Raw genomic sequence first — 22,610 nt, forward strand, 5'->3', positions numbered from 1 at the left:
TTCCCCCAGTGCAGGGTAGTAAACTGGATGTATATCTTCTGGTTACCGTCCCTGCCTTTCGCATTTCATTTATTGCTCTCTCTCCTTTCGTATAACAACAGCGACACCAGAATTGGCAGAATACCAGTGTCTGTGACTGCAGTGTGACAAATCGCCATCGATAATCGCAGTGATGGGGGGGTTATGCCACCTTCTAAAAAAAACCACGCTGTTTCTGCAAACTTTTTCTCTTCCTTTTGCAGCTTTTATTATCTGGCCCAGAAGGTTGGCTTTCCAGCACTGCAACAAAATAAAGATTGCATCAGACTACAAATTCAAAACATTTCACATTGCAAGTGTTAAACTTTGTGACACAACCCCTGCATGCTGTAGATGAGCATATATAAACTGCAGGTTTGCTGCCATAGTGGCAATTCTGATATTACATTGGAAACATTTAGACTGAATGATAAATGGAATAGGGGATATGCACTGTGTCATATTTCTCTTCAAGATGACTTGCTTAGCACAGCTGCAACCTCGCCTTAATTCTATTTTAAAGAATACACCCTTAGTCCTCCACTGTTGCATAAAAACGGAAAAGTGTGTTTGTGAACAACTTTACTTTTCCGAGAAACTCCTCTCGACACAGAAAAGCACCTTTGCTCATAGCAGGAACTTCCATGATTGACATCACTTCCTCGAACTGTGAGTGACCAGATCCAGTGCTCCTGAAAGCCCACATGGCAGCATTGTTGATCCCTAATATTGCTTTGCCGGTGAGGGACGTTGCTTCTGCGACGGGGTCATTCATCAACTTCTTGATTTTCCCGCATTCATTGCAGGCAAACCTAAGCTCTGACCACAGCCCCACTTTGCGTTCCTTCACAAATACAAAGCGACCGGTCAAATTGGGGTGCGTGTGGTTATCGAGACTACAAACAGCATCTACAAAATGACACAGTGACACAATTCTCCTGGAGATGCTCGGCTCCTCTAGCTGAGTTGACGCGTATCTTGATAGAAGACTCTCGTTCAGCAGAGGCTCTTCATCAATGCCAAAACCATCCCAGTATTCTACCGTTGTACCGTCCTCTGTGGTAGTACATCCATCTTCCAAAGACAGAACGCAGGCTGTACTTTGCTGTTGCTCACTACTGCTCTCCTGCAATCCTTCCTTCCTGAAAAATTTAAACGGTATTCGTTTTACTTCATCATGCATTTGGATAATTCAACCAACAATTGACAAAATTCATTTATTCCCCCTGCTGCCATGTGCAGTCTATGCGCTAGCACAAAACTCACATATGTGGTTTCAACAGCGCTGCCATAGCCGATGTACATCTGTTGGCTGATGCAAACTGCCTACGCATTGATACAAAGCCCAAAATAACGAGAAAATAAGGGGTACCTCATAGCCCATCAAAACACATTACCTTACCATGCATGCTAAAAACCTGCTTGCATGGATGAGCTGGTCATAGACAGAATTACAGGCTTATTTTATGTAATTTTTTTACCTTCCTTCATCACGATTACGTTTCAAAGTTTATTTGTCTGTACAGCATATATATATACATAAATTCTGACCTGCCTAAGCATATTGTGCTTGTTGGCTGGTCAGGCAGCAGGTGGGGGAACCTTTTCAAATAAATAACTTCATATGCATGCATTTCTTGTCTAAATATATACGACATTGTCAATAAATCTGACGGCACAAAATAACACATACAAACAAGTAGTCATATGCAAGGCAAAAAATTTGCACACCAATCTCTTGAATCAGTCATCATCTTTCTCGTGTTACTTGCAAGACATGTAAACCAAAGAGTGAAGTGAAGTTTATTCTTCTTTTCAAGGAAAAGAGGGGACTTAGACAAATGGCGGTAAGGCCTGATGAGGCTCCGGTACCCATAGAGTTGGCAGTAATAATATAAAGGCCAAAAAGAATATACATAGAAGGTGCGACAAATATGTCAAAACAACGCTACAATACGCACAGTGAAACTTAAATTAGGGAAAAAGACAAACATGTGCAAGCACTCAATGTCATACACGTACAAATACAATGCATACATAACTGGTGAATTAAGACACGGAAAATGCGGCTACAGTACTTGTCCGCAACAAAGATAGATAGAGAGAAACATATGTATAAACAAACGGTGGATTACATTGTTATACGTTTGAATTTCGCCTTCAATCAAACATTGTTTTGTGTTTTTCGTGAACACATCTTCAGATAAAAAGAAATAATCAGTAAAGGGAAATTTGTTGAGGGCGTTGGGTATGTGAAAATTGAGCTTTTGTCTACCATAATTCGTGTGCGTTCACAGAACTCGTAGTTTTACCTCACGAAGGTTGTAATTTATAGTACTGTCAGTAACAGAGTACAAACGGTTTCGATAAATGTATTGCAACAGCCATAGATGATACACTTGGTCAGCTTGTAGTATGCGATGTTCAACAAACAAGGGTTGTGTGTATAATTTCTGTGGTGCACCGTAATAGCCCTCAATAGCACGCAAGGCTCTTTTTTGTAGCAGTAGTAGTTTATGGTAACTTGAAGATTGAAGACATAGTCGTACCCCATACATAATAATAATATTTGGGGTTTTACGTGCCAAAACCACTTTCTGATTATGAGGCACGCCGTAGTGGAGGACTCCGGAAATTTTGACCACCTGGGGTTCTTTAACGTGCACCTAAATCTAAGCACACGGGTGTTTTCGCATTTCGCCCCGATCGAAATGCGGCCGCCGTGGCCGGGATTCGATCCCGCGACCTCGTGCTCAGCAGCCCAACACCATAGCCACTGAGCAACCACGGCGGGTGTACCCCATACAAGATTACAATATGACAGTTTTGAGGAAAAACAGTTAATTATGCATTGACACCTTTAACCAAACAGGCAAGAGTTTAGAAATACTAAAAAGCAGACCAACAACTCCAACACAGACAGAGCAAGCTTTCTTTTTTTTTTTTCTTTCTGCTTTCCTTTGACTCATCGACTGTCTGCTACTATGGTATTTACAAACCTCAGTAATAAAAAGGGTCTTATCTTGAGTGGTGTGAAAACGCAGTTGCAGCCTGCGTTCGGCGAGTTACGGCGATGGCTCTCTTCCTTTTTCGTGAAGCACTTTCCTTGCGGTTTCCCGTGGCTTGAACAAACTCGGCACAATATATTGTAACCAACAGTTACGACAACCATTTCTATGAAAACTAACTTATTCTTGGCGAACCTGTGCCCGTCAACAAAAACCGACTGAATGCACAACAACAAAAAACGTCCCTCGAGCTCTTCTTCTTTGAATGTCGTTCTCCTCTTCGTCGCCTCCTGTCGCGTGCCAATCATCTGATCCTCGCGCACGAGCCGCCGGTCTGTCAGCACCGGCCCAGCGTTGCCTTGTGGTGCTTTGTTTGACACTCGCGGTGTGGCGGCTCTTTGAAACGCAGTTAGGATGTGTCGATCGTCTGTTTCTTCTCGCAATGCTGGCGGCATTAGCCCCCTCCGAAGAAGCATCGCCCCGATGTGGAGAAAATGCCTAGAGAGGCCAACTACTTTGAAAGGAGAGCGGTCAGATGATGGCCGGTGCTAGGCTTGATCGTTTGTGCAACTTCTGTTAATGCCTTTCATGGTATGGTTTCAGTCGTACTACGTGTACGACCTCTGGGCGAGTCCTGCTTCGTGTGGAGCAGACTTGACCTTCAGGAGTTACCTCGTAATTTAAGGGACTTAACCGGCGAAGTACTCTGTAGGGGCCAAGGTAACGGCGCAGTAATTTCTCCGAAAGACCGGGCGTACGGATAGGCGTCCATACCCACACTTTGTCTCCAGGGTTGTACTGTACCTCGCGTCGCCCTAGGTTGTACTGGTTCGCGTCGACGTATTGCTGTTGTACGATATGGTGCCTTGCTAACTGCTGTGCTTCTGCCCTTTCTATGTACTCACTAACGTTATGGTCGTCGTCGGTGCTGTTGTTTACAGGTAACATCACATCTAGTAATGTTGTTACTGTCCGACCGCAGACAAGTTCAAATGGCCTGAAATGTGTTGCCTTTTGTACTGCAGTATTATACGCAAAGGTGGCATATGGTACAATACTGCCCCATGTCCAATGCTCGACGTCCACGTACCTTGAGATCATGTCAGCGAGCGTTCTATTGAGCCGTTCAGTCAGGCCGCTTGTTTGCGGATGGTACACTGTGGTTTTTCTATGAGCAGTATGTGTTAGTTTCATAACAGACTGCATCAAACGGGTCACAAAAGCTGTTCCTTTGTCTGTTATGAGTACCTTAGGTGTGCCATGTCGTAACACTATGTGTGTGACAAAAAACTTAGCCACTTCAATGGCGGTTCCTTTTGTAAGAGAAGAGGTCTCAGCATACCGGGTCAGATAATCGGTTGCTACCACAATCCAGCGCTTTCCTGAGGTTGGAACGGGAAATGGTCCAAGTAAATCCATTCCTATTTGTTCAAATGGCGTTGCTGGTGGCTGTATCGGTTGCAGAAAACCTGCTGGTTTGAGTGGCGGTGCTTTGCGTCTTTGACAATGTCGGCACAATTTGACATAGTGCTGCACTCAATTCATCAACTTCGGCCAGTAATATTTCTGGCGGATTCTCGCCAGAGTCCTACTAATGCCTAAGTGGCCAGCTGCAGGGTCATCATAGCAAGCTTCTAAGATCTCAGCTTGCAAAGATGATGGTACGAGAAGTAGAAACGTCTCAACACTGTGCTCGAAGTTGCGTTTGTAGAGGACGTTGTTCCGGAGGACATATGAACACGATCCGCGGGCGAAAACTTGAGGCACTTTCACTTGTCGACCCTCCAGGTACTCGATGAGCAGGAGTAATTCCGCATCAGTACGCTGATGATGAGCCATTTCCGTCGTATTCACAGCCCCAAAAAATGGGAAATCTTGTTCGTATTCAGGCGACGTAGCTTCGATTGGTGCGCGTGATAAGCAATCAGCATCATTGTGCTTGAGACCGGACTTGTAAACGACCATGATGTCACACTCCTGTAGACGCAAACTCCATCTAGCGAGTCTTCCAGAAGGGTCCTGGAGGCTCGCCAGCCAGCACTATGAATGATTGTCGCTGATGGCTCGAAACGGTCTCGAACTATGATGCACGGAACTTACTGATGGCCCATATAACCACCAGGCATTCCTTTTTTGTAGCTGAGTAATTTGTCTCAGCTTTTGATAAGGCACGGCTTGCGTATGCAATAACTTTTTCTTCTCCATTCTGCCAATGAATATGTATGGCACCGAGACCAACGTTACTCGCGTCGGTGTGGATGTCCGTTTCAGCATTTTCATGAAAATGGGCAAGTATAGGCCATCGTAGCTCAGAGAAGGCGTCTTCTTGTTCTTTCTCCCACACAAATGGTACATTTCTCAGTCGCGTGAGTGGTTCGGCAATTTTAGAAAAGTTTTCTACGAAACGCCTACAGTAGGCACACAGTCCAGGAAACGTCTAATGGCTTTTTTGTCTCGTGGCTTCGGGAACATTTCTACTTCAGTGGTCTTCTCAGGATCGTGGCGCAGGCCTTCAGCACTGATAATGTGTCCGAGAAAGCGGAGCTTGCGAAAGCCGAAGTGGCATTTTTCTGGTTTCATGGTCAATCCCGCCGAAAGAATAGCATCCAGAACTACTCTCAGCCGCTGCACGTGCTGCTCGAATGTAGTGGAGAAGACCACCACATCACCAAGGTAGACGAGGCACGACTGCCATTTCACTCCGGAGAGAACAGTGTCCATCATCTGCTGGAATGTGGCGGGTGCAGAACACAAACCAAATGGAAGCACCTTGAACTCGTATAGACTATCCGGTGTCACAAATGCCATTTTTTCGCGATCTTGCTCGTCCACTTCTATCTGCCAGTATCCGCTTTTGAGATCCGAAGAGGAGAAGAAGTAAGCATTGTGTAGTTTGTCCAAGGTGTCGTCAATGCGTGGGAGTGGATAAACATCCCGCTTCGTGACGAGGTTGGGTTTCCTGTAATGAACACAAAATCGTAGAGTGTTATCCTTCTTTTTGACCAGGACTACCGGAGATGCCCACGGGCTATTGGATGGCTATATTACATCGTCCTTGAGCATTTCCTGTACTTGACTTCTTATCGCTTCTCTTTCTTTGGGAGCCACTCGGTATGGGTGTTGGCGTACTGGTCTTGCAGGTTCTTCGACCGCAATGCTGTGTTTTGCGACGGGAGTACGACGGATTTTCAATGAAGTCGAAAAGCAATCTGCAAACTCTTTTACCAAGTTCACAATCTTATCTCTTTGTAGTGATGACAGCTTTCGGTCAATGTCGATAGAGGTAAGGATACTGTCTAAAGTGACAGAAGCTGTTGATGCTGCATCGAGGGTTGACACATCCGCAAGTTGTGCATAGTCATGAAGAGATGCTAAGGCTGTTCCCTTCACCACGTGTTGTGCCTCATTGCCAAAGTTAGTCAATAGGACGTCTGCACAACCATTACGCAGGTGAATTAGGGCTCTTGCCACGCATATTTGCTTTTCCAGTAGCAGCCCGATATTTCCGTCTGCAAGTCCCTCATAGTCACTCCTTACAACGACAGTCACACTGCACCGTGCCGGCACCGTCATGTGTTCATCCACAATACGGAGAGAGGGAATATGTGGCTCTTCTGTATCAAAAATGGTAACAGCATTTTCTGTGGAAAACAACACGCTTGATTCTTGCAAGTCGATAATTGCGCCATTCGTTTGCAAAAAGTCCATGCCCAGTATCAGATCACGGAAACACTCAGGGAAAACAATAAAGCTGCTGACATATGTAAAGCCTCTAATTCCGATTCTTGCGGGGCACATTCCTACAGGGTCGACTAAGTGTCCCCCCACTTTGCGTATTGGAGATACGGTCCAATGGGTCAATACCTTTTTCAATTTTCTGGCGAGTACACTGCTAATAACTGAATAGTCCGCACCAGTGTCTATCAACGCAGTCACTTCAAAGTCATCGATGATGACGCACAACTCGGAAGTAACGGTGTCATCGCTGCACTTGTTTGTCGTTTCGTCACTGCCATCGTCTTGTCGGATTGGCGATAAAGGGCCTTCGGTGTTCCGGGCGTCAGCGGCCTTGCCTCCACAGGTCGCTGGCTCTAGTTTTCCCGTTGCGGACTTTGTGAGCGACGCCTCGGTGAAATGGAAGAGGGTCGCGGACTGGGCGACCTATGACGCATAGGCGCTGCCGATCGAGGTTCATGTTGCTGGGGATTCCGAATAGTTTGGCACGTAGATAAAAAAGCTTCAATTTCATAGGGCCGCTCACCGTTTCGAGGGCAAGGCGCATTCACAGAGAAGCCACGCAGTCCTACTCGGCGATGCTGGCATTCCCGGTATAGGTGACCAGCCTCTCCACAGTGGTAGCAGAGGGGACACCGGTCTGCAGTGCGCCATACATCGCTTTTACGTGGACTTCCTTCTGGCATGGGCGGCCAATTGCGAGGAAGTACCTGGGGTAATGCGGCCATTTGTCCAAAGTCAGTGCGTCCTAGGTCCTGACGTAAAGCTTGGGCGTACGATATTCGTGGCTGACGCCCTGGCTGTGCGCGGGGCCGTACCTGAGGCTCTGGATCACAAATTACTTGCCGGACTTCTTCACATATGACATCAGCAAGTGAGGACACCGTAGGAGGGCTTTGGGCCAGCTGCAGTTTCTGCAGCTCTTCCCTTACGACGGACCTCACCATTTCGTGTAGGATGTCCATGTTGTTGGGGAGGGCTCCTGACCCAACGTCAAATGATGCGAGGCTTACATCTCTGTTGTACTGCCTCGCACGCTGCTGCAGCGTCTTCTCTATCGTCGTTGCCTCTGATCGAAATTCGGCTACAGTGCGGTGCGGATTACGAACCAGGCCGGCAAAGAGTTTCTGTTTCACACCACGCATTAGGTGCCGCAATTTCTTGTCCTCAGCCATGTTTGGGTCGGCTCGGCGGAAGAGGTGGGTCATGTCTTCAATGTACATAGTCACATTTTCGTTGTTTCGCTGGTTCCTCGCCTGAAGAGCGGCTTCTGCCCACTCTCTGCGGTCCGTGCTCGGGTACGTAGCAAGCAGCTCTCGTCGGAAGTCATTCCACGATGTTAATAACGCTTTGTGGTTTTGAAACCACGTGCGTGCAAATTCCTCCAGCGCGAAGTACACATATTGGAGTTTCTTTGTCTCGTCCCAGCCATTACACCTGGTGACACGCTGGAAGTTTTCGAGCCAGTCCTCGGCATCCTCGAATGTGTCTCCTTGAAAGGATTCTGGCATCCGGGGTGAGTCAACGACGACGTGAGGAGGAGTTAGTTGAGTAGCCATCGCACTGGTACCTAGGCTGACTGCCGCCGCTGCCCTTGGTGAATCGGCGAGAGGACCAAACTCGGGGGCCTCACCTCGTATGCGGCGGCTCGTGTGTTGGTGCACAGGTGTCAATTCCGTTGGCTCCAAACTTAGGGGATCTGGGCTACCTTCCCTGACGCGTGTGGGGCTTGGAATCATACCCAGCACCTCCACCAGATATGTAACCAACGGTTGCGACAACCGTTTCTACGAAAACTAATTTATTCTGTGCGAACCTGTGCCCGTCAACAAAAACTGACTGAATACACAACAACAACAAAAAACGTCCCTTGAGCTCTTCTTCTTCGAACGTCGTTCTCCTCTTCGTCGCCTCCTGTCGCGTGCCAATCATCCGATCCTCGCGCACGAGCCGCCGGTCTGTCAGCACCGGCCCAGCGTTGCCTTGTGGTGCTTTGCTTGTCGCTCGCGGTGTGGCGGCTCTTTGAAACGCAGTTAAGATATGTCGATCGTCTGTTTCTTCTCGCAATGCTGGCGGCAATATGCAAGGCTGCCTACACTAGGTTCTCCCATGGTTAATCACTACGCATGCTCAACAAATAAAAACTACTAGGCAAATTGTTGATGCTATGTGACTTGAATGGGTGAATTTTGTTCTCTAGCCTCTCATCTTACGTTGAGTGCTGCTGCATGCGCCTTTCCTCATCATGGCAGCACATTCATTATCTCATTATTTCCATGGAACCCAGTAAATGTTACAGCTTTACTTACCCTCTGTGGAGTACGAACAGAGGTACTGGAATGTGTTCATCAATGCCTGATCGTCAATTATCTGTGGCTGTGACAGAAATTCGGCATACAAAGACAGGGCAAAGGGAAGCTGATATAAGAGGGACAAACACATAAGGGTGAATGTTTATTTGATTGTCGAGTACGCTCAGCGATCCTCTAGCGCGACTTACAATGCAAATTATCTGTCGAGTCATCTCCATCACTATAAACGTTTCAGTAATACAACTCCATTTCAGTACATTGCATCACTCGAGGAAAAAGGGAAAGGGAAAAATTCCTCTATTGTGCTACTGTAATCATGCCACCTGCAAGGTCGACTGAGTAGAAGCTTCACGGAGGAATTTTAGTGCCCCACGACCAAGGCCTCCTCTCCTCTTCAGCCGCGCAGGCGGCTCTTCTCATGCTTGGCTGACACATGCTTTCGCCATCGATGCTATGCACATACTAGCCCAGCAAAAGTAGGGAACAACAGCATGTCTCGCAGTCTCGACCATGCCTCGGGGAGTGGTTCGGGATGATTGAGATGCATTATGAAACACCTAGGTATCCCTCGGCAAAATAGTCTAACACGTTTGTTCCCGAGGTAAAATGTTATGGCCCGCCACATTCAGATAAACTTTCCAATTCATAACTTTTGTTGAAGTCATGCAGTTGGCGCTAGGTGAAAATTTTGTAGGTAAGTGCGAAAATAGTACGTATAAATTTCTTCCTTTATTCGCAGTTCATCACTGTGATTATAGTGTATTACCATAACAAATGATCATAGCTGCTAATGTTTGAGTTATGCATCCTTAGACTATGGTACAGTTTGAAAATTATGTGGACCTTATCGACGCTACCAGCAGGGAAAGATAGCAGAATTCACAAGTCTCGTACAGCGTTTCTCTTTGCTTTATTGGCAAAGTATGTGTTGTGATTTTGAATTCAGGCTTCCAATTGTCTCAGCCAAAACTGCGGCATTGCAGCTTTTCAGCACAAGTTGAACCATAATTCTGTATAGTGCCTAATTTCGGTCAAATTAATAGTACTAATAAAAGCACATCAATGAAATATTGTGTCCTAAATGAAAATTTCTTGAATTATAATTTCTTCTAAATTTAGCTTCTTTTAGCATCTTTTAGCATCCCTCTGACCCCCGCTCTGTTTTCATTGCCGAAAAATCTATCCTCCAGCATGACACGCGTGCCCTTATCCCCCCCACGCATGTCTGCTCCCTTCCCCACAAACTTTCTCCGGTGGAGGAAGTCTCTCTCCAGAGACTTCAGGCCAGGGTGGTCCTTACATCAGCCATCACTTGGGCTTGGGGTCAACCACACGAGCGCATTGTCCAGTGTCCTAAGTGCTCTCTGCTCCTGCATCTGCAGTGGATGCCCGCCACCTACTTTGGACATGCCCTGCGACAAAGACAATGCGTGAAAGTGTGCTGAAGAGTGTAAAATTGAACAGCAATCCAGCTGAAAACTATGAATGATGGACTATGGACGACACATTTTACAAGTCACTGTTGCAGTATCTCCACCAAACGTGCCTGCATTGTGACGTTATGTCGCATGGCAAACAAAGAGCAAAAAAACAAACAAAAAACTACCATAACATAGCAGAATGAAAGCCAACACTGTGGCTGCAATGCAGGCGCAGTCATTACGCAACGTAAAAACACAGAAAGGAATTTATTCTTAAGACATGAATACATGTCTTATGCAATTAGAAACGCCATTTGAGCAATCTGATCATAAACAGCAGTGCATGAAGCAGTACAAACGGCCTTGCAGAGCAAAATTACCAGCAATTTCCAACGGCACGACCTTGATGCGGCCCAATCCATTTTGATCACAGCATTGCCACAGAATGTTTCATCGTAGTGTGCCTCACTGCAAAGCACGCACTACTCTGACCGCACGTCCCAGTCAAGGGTATTCTAGTACACTCTAGTCGAAAGCACAGTGCAATCTGTGCTCGGAAACACGAGTGCAAGCACGTAGCAAACCATGCCAATCCAATCCAGGAGAAAAAGTGGGGCAGTGTGGCGCCCCCATCCTGTGACACTAAACCCAGCACTACTCATTTGACGTACATTTAGTTGCAGCGTTATTACAATCTCAGGTGCTCACCTGAGGCCTCCATTTGTCGGTTACATGTGCCCTCCTAGAGCAGTAGTTGTAAAAAAAAATCCTGTCTAACTTTAAAACGTAAAAAGCACTTCGCGATGTAGAAAGTACCCTGCAACTTCTACTATGCCAGTCAGAACCTTGCTCAGAGCCCATATTCCTTCGCAGGATCCTTTGAAAGCATCATCACTTTCTTGCTGCATCTGGGAGACAGCATGAGTCCAAGAAACTCTTGTTTCACAGATAAATCTATGATTGCAAACTCAGTTCCGCTGTTGTTGATATCTCTTTCGTGCCGGAGCCCAGCAGCTCGAACTTTCACTCCATTGCAGACAGCAACGCCAGGCACATTTTCATGTTACCGGGGGTCACTGTACGCTCGCTACTTCCTTCAGTCGTGAAGAAAACAATGTCTGCACAATCTGTGCCAACACACGAGGTGTGGGGGGGACAAAGTGTTGACACTATGTTTTCCGCATTGCAGCTCGGAGCCCTATCCAGCAGAATCTCCAGGCAGACCGTAACTCCGGGGGCATGAAAGGCCTAGCTGCCTTCCATCGCGCATTCCATGGCTGCTTTCACAGCTTGCCAAACGCTTGACGCGTAGTAACCTTGAGACGACTATCTTCTCCAGCCATTCGAGCACCTTATCAAACGTCAAGAAGCAAATGGCTGAACAAATGTAAACGGCAGTGCAATAAAACCACAGTGATAGAGAAGCAAATGCACCGAAAAGCAAGGGCAGGCCAGCACATGCCAAACAGTGCCAGACCAATAGGAGCAAGGTGTGCGGGGGTATGCACGCCAACCAGCAGCATGGGCACATGCTTCAGAAATGACACGATAGTGTAGGTTTCCCCATGGAGGAAGGGAAAGTATAGGAGGGAGCATACCACAACGTGATTTCACCAGGGAGGCCTGGTGATGATCACATGTTAAAGTGTGCAGTTGGTGTTCCTGCTCTGCAGGCAGAGCCACGGCAGGGCTGCTGAACAAGTGCACACTGAATAAAATCTACTGGCATCGCTACAGAAACCAAGCGTCTTAGTAAGTCTCAATTCTTGCTCTGTGATGTCGACACATGAGGTCACGTGTTGGGCCACACTGTGGCTTCACGGAGCATTCACTTGCCAAGGCTGGCTGCATGATGTAATGCTCCGTCCTTACTTTTCGTGCCTCCATGCCAATAGCTATGCCAGTAGTTTCTATTCTCTGTGCACTTGTTCAGCTGCCCTGCCGTGGCTCTGCCTGTAGAGCAGGAACACTAAAACTAACTGCCCACTTTGACGTGCGATCACATGTTGGTCCGTATGGTTTGGCTTCAATCGTGTTGTGGTACGCTCCCTCCTATTTTTCCTTTCTCCATGGTTTACCCTCACAAACACCATTCTGAACTGGCATAAAATGTGCACAAAGAAAACTACTTCCAAACAAGCCTAAAATGGCGGTCACAGGCCACCATGTTTGCAAATGGCAATGGTACAAAGTTAGAACATTTTTGGCCAATTTTAGTTAATTTCGCAGCTACCCTGGCCTATATGAGCATGATTTTTTATTATTTTCCTATTCAATTTATCTTCTAGCTTTTGTGGAGAAATTCTTGAATGTATAAACATAGCAATAATGCACTTTTCCAAAAATATACTCTTTTGTGATCTTTTTTTTTTCATTTCAAGACCTATGTCTTGAAATCGCCACTGTTTAGTTATTTGTCACCAGTCCATGGCTCCCACTGAGTGCTGGATTCCCTGTATATAGTTACCATTGAATAAAGGGACGACACTTGTTTGTTGAGGATCGAAGGTGCCGAGCATCCGCCCTTGGGTCTATATTTGTGACACACCCACAACAGAAAGTGCCCAGTGTGATTCTGGCATTACAGAATTAGTGCAAAATAAATGGAAGCGCAGTTGAGGATAACAAGGAATTAGGTGGTGTGATGAAATTAGGAAATTAGCCGTCACAGGATGTGGTCAGCTGATGCTAAACAGGGGTAATTGGAGATCACTGGGAAAGGTCTTCACCCTGCAGCGTGCATAAACATATGCTGCTGATGATGATGATATATGTGTGTCAGACAAATTTCTCACACAGCTGAGTGTTCTACAGATTAATTTATTGTAGCGACCTTAATAGCGACTGAATCATTTGTGATATTCACATTTGCGGATACAACAAAACTCACTGAAATAATTGCTTCTGATGGCAAATAGGACTTTAAAATGATACTGCAAGTGCAATAAATATGGCAAAACGAAATCTTTGAGAGACAAAATTAATTTGTGCCTAAAGATGCCATAGCACTGTCAGCGGGCATTAGATCTTAGACATGGGATCTCAAGACCACCCAAATACTTTTTCTTTGTCAGTGCAGTGTCTCTAGATATGGCTTATTGAGAACATGATGGGCAGAGAAGCCACTATAAACTGACGGCCTTAGCAGTGGTGCTCTTATTGTGCTGAGACCTTTGCACTGCCTTATTCCAGGTGGCTGCTGCTCCATGGTGGCTGCCTGTCAAAGGAGCTGACTGGAGACACCCTGAAGGGCCAGACAGCCACATTCATGATCGGTGTGTATAGCACAGACACCATGCAAGTAGAAAAAGAAAACAGGTGCCAACCAAGGTGAAAAATGATTGATAAGGCTTGGCATTTTGGCCCCAACATAGTATCCTTGTTCACAATAAAGCTATGTGCATGTAATCCAGCTTTGTTGTGAACAAGACTCCCGTGTAGGGGCCAGAATATCAATTTTCACCTGGGTCGACATCTGTTTTGTTTTTCACCGTGATTCTTCCTGAGCAGCCGAGATTTTGCCAGACTCTTGATTTCATAAAACATCACACAAAGCTAACATTTCAGACTATGAATGCTATAATTATTTTAAAGCAACTGTCTCCCCAGTGTTTGGTGTGGGACGGTTAGGCAGTCGGTCAATGGGTTTCTCGCGTCGATGACAAATATTCTGACAACGGATGCATGATACTGACTTTCTGATAATGACAGTGTGGCAATGGTGGCATAATCACAATTGAATGACGACAGCATGATTATGATAGAATGACAAAGAAGGACTAAAGTTGATGAAACGACAAAGGCGGTATGATTATGACGACATGATTTTACTGAAGTCATGACGATGGGAAAATGACAGCGTGACAATGACGACGTGATGGTATGATGACGATAGCATGATGAGAGTCGGATGACAAAACTGGAGAGGAGACAATGGAATGACTACGACGGCATCAAGGCATTGGTGTGACAATGAATGCATGATGACTGTGTGATGATGATGGCATGACAAGGGTCTGATGACAAAGTTGGAATGACTGTCATGATTGTATTGCACTTAGTGTTACACTGACGGAACTAATGGACAAACAAGAAACAAAATGTGCACGTACATGGTGCAGACTACCAACTTGTGTAATACTGTTAAAGAACAAGCTTTTATACAAGGTGATGTGGGGGGGGAGGGGGGGAGATATAGAAAGATATGACAATGTGACAACATGTGATGATTTGGTGAGCCAGAAAAACATTGTTCACTTGCACCCGTTTGCCCTGGAAAACTCGATCTCAGTTTTGATTAGCATGACGGATGGAGTGCTTACGTACTTCACTTTTTCTTTTGCTAATGCAAGTGCTTCCCATATTTCTCGCTAAGTTTTTGCTTTTGATGTGCCAATGCCTATGGCGCTTTCTAGTGGTGGAGGGCATTTGCACTGTTTTGCAGTGCGCAGTCAAGTTGCTAGGCACTGTCAGGAGCTGGCACATGTATTTGTGCTCCCATAATTTGTTGTTTAGACAGCGCCCGATTTGACATAAAAATTGCAACAGCGTAAACACATGCAACCACAAAGTATCAAGGACGAGACACAAGCGCGCGATTTGCCCACTGTACACTTTCCCACAATCCAGTGGGATTTGGTAAACCACTGAACTAGCGCATTCCACATGCTTCTTCACGTGCTTAGTCTGGCAGAATGTAGTACTTGTTTTTCTTCCTTGGATCCTGCGTAGCATCCACTGCTGACATCGCCTAAGAGGAGATCGCGCCAACGATGTGCTGTTTCGCACATCGTTCTATAACATGTACACTTCCGAGGTCACTTTACTCTATGAGTTATTTCGTGTCAGAAACAAATTTTAGCCCATTTTTATGCCGCCTTCAGCGGTGGAAGAAGTCAACGTCGCAACCAGGGAGAAAAAAAAACTGCCAACGCAAGCACTCCGTACAGATGCTTATAACCAGCGAAGCTGAAACATGCAGCCCCAGCGTTTATTACTGGGTGAATCCCGATGGTTCATCAAAGTATTTTTCAATTATTGATTACATCCTTGTGTTTCTTAATTAATTAATGATGACGGCAAACACAGAAGCAGTGGTGGCACAAGCGCATTTGCGCAGTAGTGCCAAGGGGCACAAACGAGCCAGCTGCGGAAAAAAATGACGCTGGAGGCAATGCTGATAATGGTACTTTTTTTCTATGCGCAGACACAATAGTGGGCCAAGTACCCCTCAGCTTCGCTGTAAAGAAAAGAGCACCAGGGCGATTGGAGCAACTTGCTCACCGGACCTGCCCCGACGGCAGGGCTAACTTGTGACGTAGCATTTTCTTGGTTGTTTGTAAACCTATGCGCTTGATGTCAATGTTGTGAAGTGCTGCGCTTTGCAGTTTGCTGCACGCACATAGTTTAGAATGGATTTTAAATATGTTCTAAGCTATGTTTGCCATTGATATTTTGTAGACGATGTGTGTGTGTTCACATAAATTGATCTCACAAGTTAATTCAACTTCAAAACTTTGTGTCAATACTCCTTTAATAAACCCAGCTAACCCCCATTAGCAGAAGTCCAGTGTTCTATCGTCCACTATACAAGAGATAACGAAATGTGGTGTTAGCAGTGAACTACTTCTAACATCAGCACACCAGCAATGAAGAAGATTCCTGCACCTGTGAAATTCGACTCCAGAGGAAACACTGCAGAACAATGGCACGCTTTCAAGCAGAGCTTTACGCTGTACCTCCAAGCAACTAACACAGCGAAAACACCATCTGACTGGCAAGTAGCACTTCTTTTGACCATCGGTGGTTCTTCACTGCTTGATATCTCCCCAACACTTTGGACTTCGGGGAACCAAATAAGGAAAGACCAAACCAGAATTTAACCCTATCATCATCGGCCTTCATCCGTCGCAGGCCCGCCGATTGCACCGCAAGTGTTCTGTGGTCAACTGGGACAAATTTCGCACCGTTCTCCAAGATACCTCTGTGGACTCGTCACCACTACTTGTTGACCGCATACAAAGCGCGCTCAATGAAGCTACAACCATCAGCTGGGTAGACGTCGATCGACCGGCACCGGATATCGGCCTGCTCAACTTGTGGGCTGCTTGCAGACAAGCTGAACTGGCAGCATCCCGAGACCGCACTTCTGCACAAGCACGTACAAGACTGAATTTCCTTACTGCTAAGGCCCGCAGATATGAACGCGACCTCTCGCGGAGACACTGGCATACGTGGTGTGAGCGGTTTTCATCCAAGACATCGAATGCTTCTCTCTGGCGGACCTTTCGTGCCATAGAACACGGTGGCCGCCGTCCAGACGCGGCAGCCACAGCCTGCTTCGCTGCTGGCTTGTCGCCAGATCATTTTGCCAGAGAAGCAGCCCGGAAGTTTTTCCCGCAGTAGGACGTGTTGCCTCCAACAGCCAATGGTGCTCCCTTGGCAGGCATTCCGACACATGTCGACAGGTTACCATCTACAGCAGACTCCGAGGGGATTGCAAGCTCTTTCACCATGCCTGAGTTGCTTGCAGCGATAGATGGTACCAGTCGCAAGACAGCACCAGGTCCAGACTCTATTACTTATGAGGCCTACAAGAACCTGAGTTCCGCTGTGCTGCCTCAACTCCTCGACACCATTAACAAGGTATGGCTAGATGGCGTTGTCCCTTCAGGCTGGAAGTCAGCTATTGTGATCCCGATTCCGAAACCAAGCAAGCCGCCGACTGACCTTGGCAACTTCCGACCCATTTCCCTAACGTCAACGTTGTGCAAGCTTGCTGAGACAATGCTAGCCACACGAATGTCGTGGTGGCTAGAGTACCACGGTTTCTACCACCCTGCTCAAATCGGCTTCCGTCCATCCATAGGTACTGAAGATGGGCTGGCTGTCTTGGCATCCTCAGTCTTATTGTCAACTCGTAGCCACAGTGTCCGTACTGTCCTCGCTATGGACGTCGAAAAGGCGTATGATAACATCAGTCATGCTGCCATCTTGGCTTCAATTGACATGCTGCATTTGCCTCCTAGAGTACAGAATTTTGTCAAATCTTTCCTTGAAGACCGACATTTTGCAATTCGCCTCAGTGGTGACGCCGTCGGCTCATTTGTCCCTCTTCGTGGCGTACCCCAGGGATCTGTATTATCACCCACATTATTCAATATTGCTTTCATCCCGCTTGCATGGCGCTTGCACGATGTACCCGACATAAAGTTCTTGTTGTACGCTGATGACATCACAGTATGGAGCACTCATTACGACCTGCAGACTCAAGCCGCTGCCCCGCAATCAGCTTTAGATATCACGGCGACTTACGCCTCTTCGGTAGGCCTTAGGCTTTCCGTCAGCAAATCTGCTTACATGTCAGTCGCCAATCGCTGGGGCCGGCGTAAACTCTCTGCAACACCCATTCGTCTTCATCTATCCGGAACCCCTCTTCAACAATGTTCAACTATAAAAATTCTGGGTCTGATGGTACACGAGTCGGGAACCGGAACTGCTTGGCCCTCCAGCGCTAAAAAGCAGGCAATTCAAACGTTGGGTCTGATTAGGCGCATTGCTCCTAAAATGGGCGGCGCCTGCTCATATGTTGTGCGACAATTAGTGAAGGCGGTAGTGCAACCACGCTTTATTTATCAAGCCCAATTCCAGCATTTGACGAGGGCACAATGGGATCGCCTTGAGGCTGTTAATCGCGAGGCAATGAGGGTCATCACTTGCCTTCCCCGCATCACCCCGATCGTGGCTCTCCAAGAAAATGCACAGCTCAACACACTAGATGAGCTGGTGCAGCAGCGACGTGATGCTCGCAAGCTTAAGACCAGCCTTTCACACGCACCGTGTGCTCTCAGGGCTTACACTTTCTCGAACTCGCTTCTACCACCACCATCGCCAGTTCTTCCTCCCTGGAGTTTTGTACAGCTGAGTGATAACAAGCCAACTGATATACATCGCCCGACATCAACTCACGCGGCGGCGTCACTTCGTGACCGAATTGTAGCTCAAGATGCCCACCTGCCGCTTGGCTCCATCGTCCTTTACGTTGATGCAAGCATTAAGGGCTGTGAAACAACCACTGCAATTTATTGCCCATGCGCACCTGCCCTTAATAAGACGACCCGGTTTCAAGTCCAAGAACCTCCTTCCTCCTTTTGTGCTGAGCTCCTTGCTGTCCGAAAAGCGTTGTGCTCTGTGGCCACCTTTCCCATGGTCCCCACGGCCCGCATCGTCATCCGCACTGATGCCCTCCAGGCGACGCGGCTTCTGCGACGCGTCAGTCGCAGCCCTGACATATGCCAACAGATCCATCTTCTGGCGGCACGCATACCGCAGCCAATATCTGTCGAGTGGATCCCACGCGACCTTCTAGGCTTCCAAAGCCGTGCGGATTCTGCGACCTGCTAGCGACCTCTCCATCGTCACTGCCTCAACTCTTTCACCTAGATGATGCCACCCTCCTTTTAACAAGAAAGGAGCACCTCCGGCGCCGCACACGTGCTCTCATACCTCCGTGTGCGGTAAACCTCCCCCGCGGTCTTACCCGTGCCGAGGAGGTTGCGCTGCGGAGGATCCGGGTCGGGGTAGCCCTCACTCCTGCCGTGACTAGGAAGTGGCCGCACTTCCGCCCGCTTTATCCTCGTCCTGAGTGTCCACTCTGCAAGTCGCGAAATGTTGAAGCCGACATCCACCACCTGCTGTGGGTTTGCCCTGCACTAAAACCGACGAGGCTCCGGCACCTCGCAGCAGCGGGACTCTCGCCGCATAATCTGAGCCACTGCACTGCTTGGACGCAGGGACCGCATTATCGATCCCTCTTGGACTTCATTAAGTCAGCAAATCTTTTTTCATTCATTTAATCATCCTTATTCACCCCCATCCCATACCCTTGTATGCCCTGAGGCATTTATCCTCGCATTAAAAAAAAAAACTATTGTTATCTCATCAGCCTCCTCTATGCACATTTCTTACTGAAGCACAATGAGCTGTGCTCGTGATACCTCTTCCAAACTCGCATGCAATGGAAGGAAGAGTAGTTCGACAGCTTTGTAACAGGTTTCGAGCTCAAAACACGCGATTCTGTATTTGAAAACGAAAGAGAAGAAATGATCCATGACCAGATCGTCTGTGGCATCTATGATGATAATTCCCATGCAGACATTCTCAAGCTAGAAGGTCCAACCCTAGAGAAAATTGAAAAAGTGTGTCAAGCACACAAGGCAAGGAAAATTCAAATGAAAGCATTTAAAGAGGGTACTCCATCAAGCAGCGGGACTGTGCACGCAGTAAAGAAATTCGTCCATAGCACCAATGCCAACTCGAAAAGCGCAGTAGGAAAGATACAACATTCTAATGTACTAAAATGCAGGTATTGCGGTGTTAGCCACGTGCGCAGAAGAGAAGCATGCCCAGCTTGGAAACAGACGTGCAGCAAGTGTAAAAAAACAAAATCACTTTGCAGCAGTTTGTAAAAGCAGCAAGGTAGTTGCTGGCCTGGAAGTATATAGTGGGGATGAAACCATATTGGCAGTTCAAAGTCACAAACTAAGCTCAGTCCACATGTTTCTAAGAGTGAACAGAACACAAGTAAAATTTCAGATGGACAGCAATCCAGCTATTAATGTCATCCCAGCTGGACAGGTCAAGCTACGGCAATACAGCCATGCACAACAACACTATGAACGTGGAATGGAAGCAAGGTTCACTATTCAGGCAAGGCGCAACAAAAGTTACAACCACAAGTAGACAGACATTCTGTAGAATTTTTAGTGGTTAAATATGACCTCACTTCACTGATTGGGAGAACGACAGCCGAGAAAATGGGTCTGGTAACGATAGACTACAACCTTTTGGCTGGAATCGATGCAATTCCAGAAGAAAGTTTCACTCATCACATTGTGAAAAAATATGCAGGTTTTTTAGAGACACTCTGGGAACACTCTCGGGAAAAGTACACTTTGTGACTAAGCCAGATACTCTTCCAAAAGCAATAACAAATTGCAGAGTGCCTGTCAGCATTAAACTGCAATTAGAACAAACATTGGTGAGCCTGGAAAAAAAAAGGTATAAATAAAACCGTAAAGGCACATAAACACTAGCGGAAAAACATGCGCAGCATGCCGCTTCCAGCAAAACGCAGCTGCAGCATAGTGGCCACACCAACTGGCAGCGAGGCAGTCATGTGACAGCATGAAAATCTCACTTTCTCTTTTTCACTCTGCTTCTAGGTGCGAGACGTTACATGCTCTTTCCTTCTTCTGCTGACAGAACGACGCTCTGTTTACGTTCTTCGTCCTTGGCATGAGTTATGTCTTATGAAGATGACAACGTCATTGTCACTAATCATGATCATGTTGGTGCAGTCCCTTCTGTTGCAGCATCGCCGCGTTCGAAAGAAAAGGAGAATAAGGTATGGGGTGTATTCGAGGTCTTTCTCCTACAGAATCGGATATGGAGCACTGTCTCCGATAAACCTTTCCATCAGGACGTGTCGGTTTAGACTCATCATTGTAAAAAACAATCGCAAACCATGACAATCAAAACAAGTGTGAATGAGACCAAAACAAGCACGAGCGAGAGCTGACTCAAGCAGACGATAGTACAAAATGAGCACGCCGGCTGGTACCACATATGGCTATGAATTGAGTGGGGCAGGTCTGCATGAAATCAGTTTCCCGCACACACATCACTGAAGGGGCCGCTCTCATTGGTCTCCGGTGTTTGGGGCTCACTTGCCACCTCAGAAAGCCATGAGGAATCGTTCCAAGAGCGATCCATCCCACGGCACAAGAAAGCTGCCGTGCAAGACCAAGTTCAAAGACCCCACTACAAGGCATGATTCTTCAGACGCAAAAATACAACATTGTCATTGAGCACAGACCAGGCAAAGAATTACTTTTGGCTGATACAATATTTTGTGCATTCCTTCCCAACGAAAGCAGTGAACGAGAACTTGTCTTACACTACCTTCCTCTGAGAAAAGAAACCCTGGAGAAGATTCAGTCTGTGACTAAGAGTGATGAATCACTTCAAAGGTTAAAAGCAATCATCTTGTCAAGTTGGCCACAAAATAAGTATCAACTACCCCAAGATGTGTATGCTTCACATACAGAGACGAGCTTACAGTTGAAGACAACCTCATCCTAAAGGCTTACACCTAATCGTCCTAATGTCTATGCAAGGTGAGATCAAAGCAACTTTCCACTCATCACATCTTGGTATTGAGAGCTGTCTACAACGAGCTCGTGAATGTGTCTTTTGGCCAGGAATGAATGCTGAATTAAAAGACTTCATTGCAGGGTGCGAAGCTTGTAAAAAGCATGCACTCTCAGCAATGAGAAACTCTCCCTCCTCATGCAGAACCAAGCTATCTATGGGAGCGTGTTGAATGCGAAATTTTTGAATTCAAAGGCAAGAACTTCTTGATCATCACAGTGGACTACTACAGCAACATTTGGGGCGTGGACCAACTGAATTCAGTGACCTCCACTCAAGTAATACTTAAAACTAAAGTCTCACTTTGCAGGACATGGAATACCAAGAATTCTGATAACCAACAATAGACCACAATTCAGCAGCAAAGAACTCAACATTTCAAAAAGCTGTAACGTCGAAAATAAAATGCCTAGCCCAGGATATCCGTGTTCTGATGGAATGGCTGAACCAGCCGTAAAGACAGCAAAAATGGTGCTCACCAAAGCAGAAGACAGCCACTCAGACCCACAAATGGCGTTTCTTGGCTACGGAAACACTCAGCTGCAAGAACTGAACACTATACCAGCACATTTGCTTATGGGTTGCCACACTAGAACGACTCTGCCAACAGCATCAGAGCTATTGAAGCCCAAAACAGTCGACAGGAGTAAAAAAAGTAAAGGCAGAAAGCAATGTTTTATTACAACAGACAAGCCAAGCATTTGCTGAACCTAAGCAAAGGTCATAGCGTCACAGTTCAACCATTGAAAGGCGGGACATGGGTCAGAGGGACAGTAACAAGAAGAATTGACAAAAGATCATATGAAGTTGAACTATGTGATAGCGTGCCATGAAGGAACCGGGTATTTATAAGATCAACACCTTCTGTGACTGCCACTAAAAGCTGACACAAACAGCCTAACACA

The 22,610-nt window shown here is 46.6% G+C and overlaps 1 protein-coding gene across 2 annotated transcripts in view; it reads left to right on the forward strand.

The window, feature by feature from the left end:
- The window catches only part of LOC139059844 (formylglycine-generating enzyme), a 148,698-nt gene that overhangs the window by 64,834 nt on the left and 61,254 nt on the right, over window positions 1-22,610 (forward strand). For both annotated transcript variants that reach the window (XM_070538280.1, XM_070538279.1), the window contains exon 4: window positions 13,687-13,769. In XM_070538280.1, coding sequence (XP_070394381.1) covers window positions 13,687-13,769 — 83 coding nt within the window. The remainder of the gene's footprint in view (window positions 1-13,686; window positions 13,770-22,610) is intronic.

Source organism: Dermacentor albipictus, chromosome 5 (genome assembly GCF_038994185.2).
Source record: "Dermacentor albipictus isolate Rhodes 1998 colony chromosome 5, USDA_Dalb.pri_finalv2, whole genome shotgun sequence".
Taxonomy (NCBI): Eukaryota; Metazoa; Arthropoda; class Arachnida; order Ixodida; family Ixodidae; genus Dermacentor; species Dermacentor albipictus.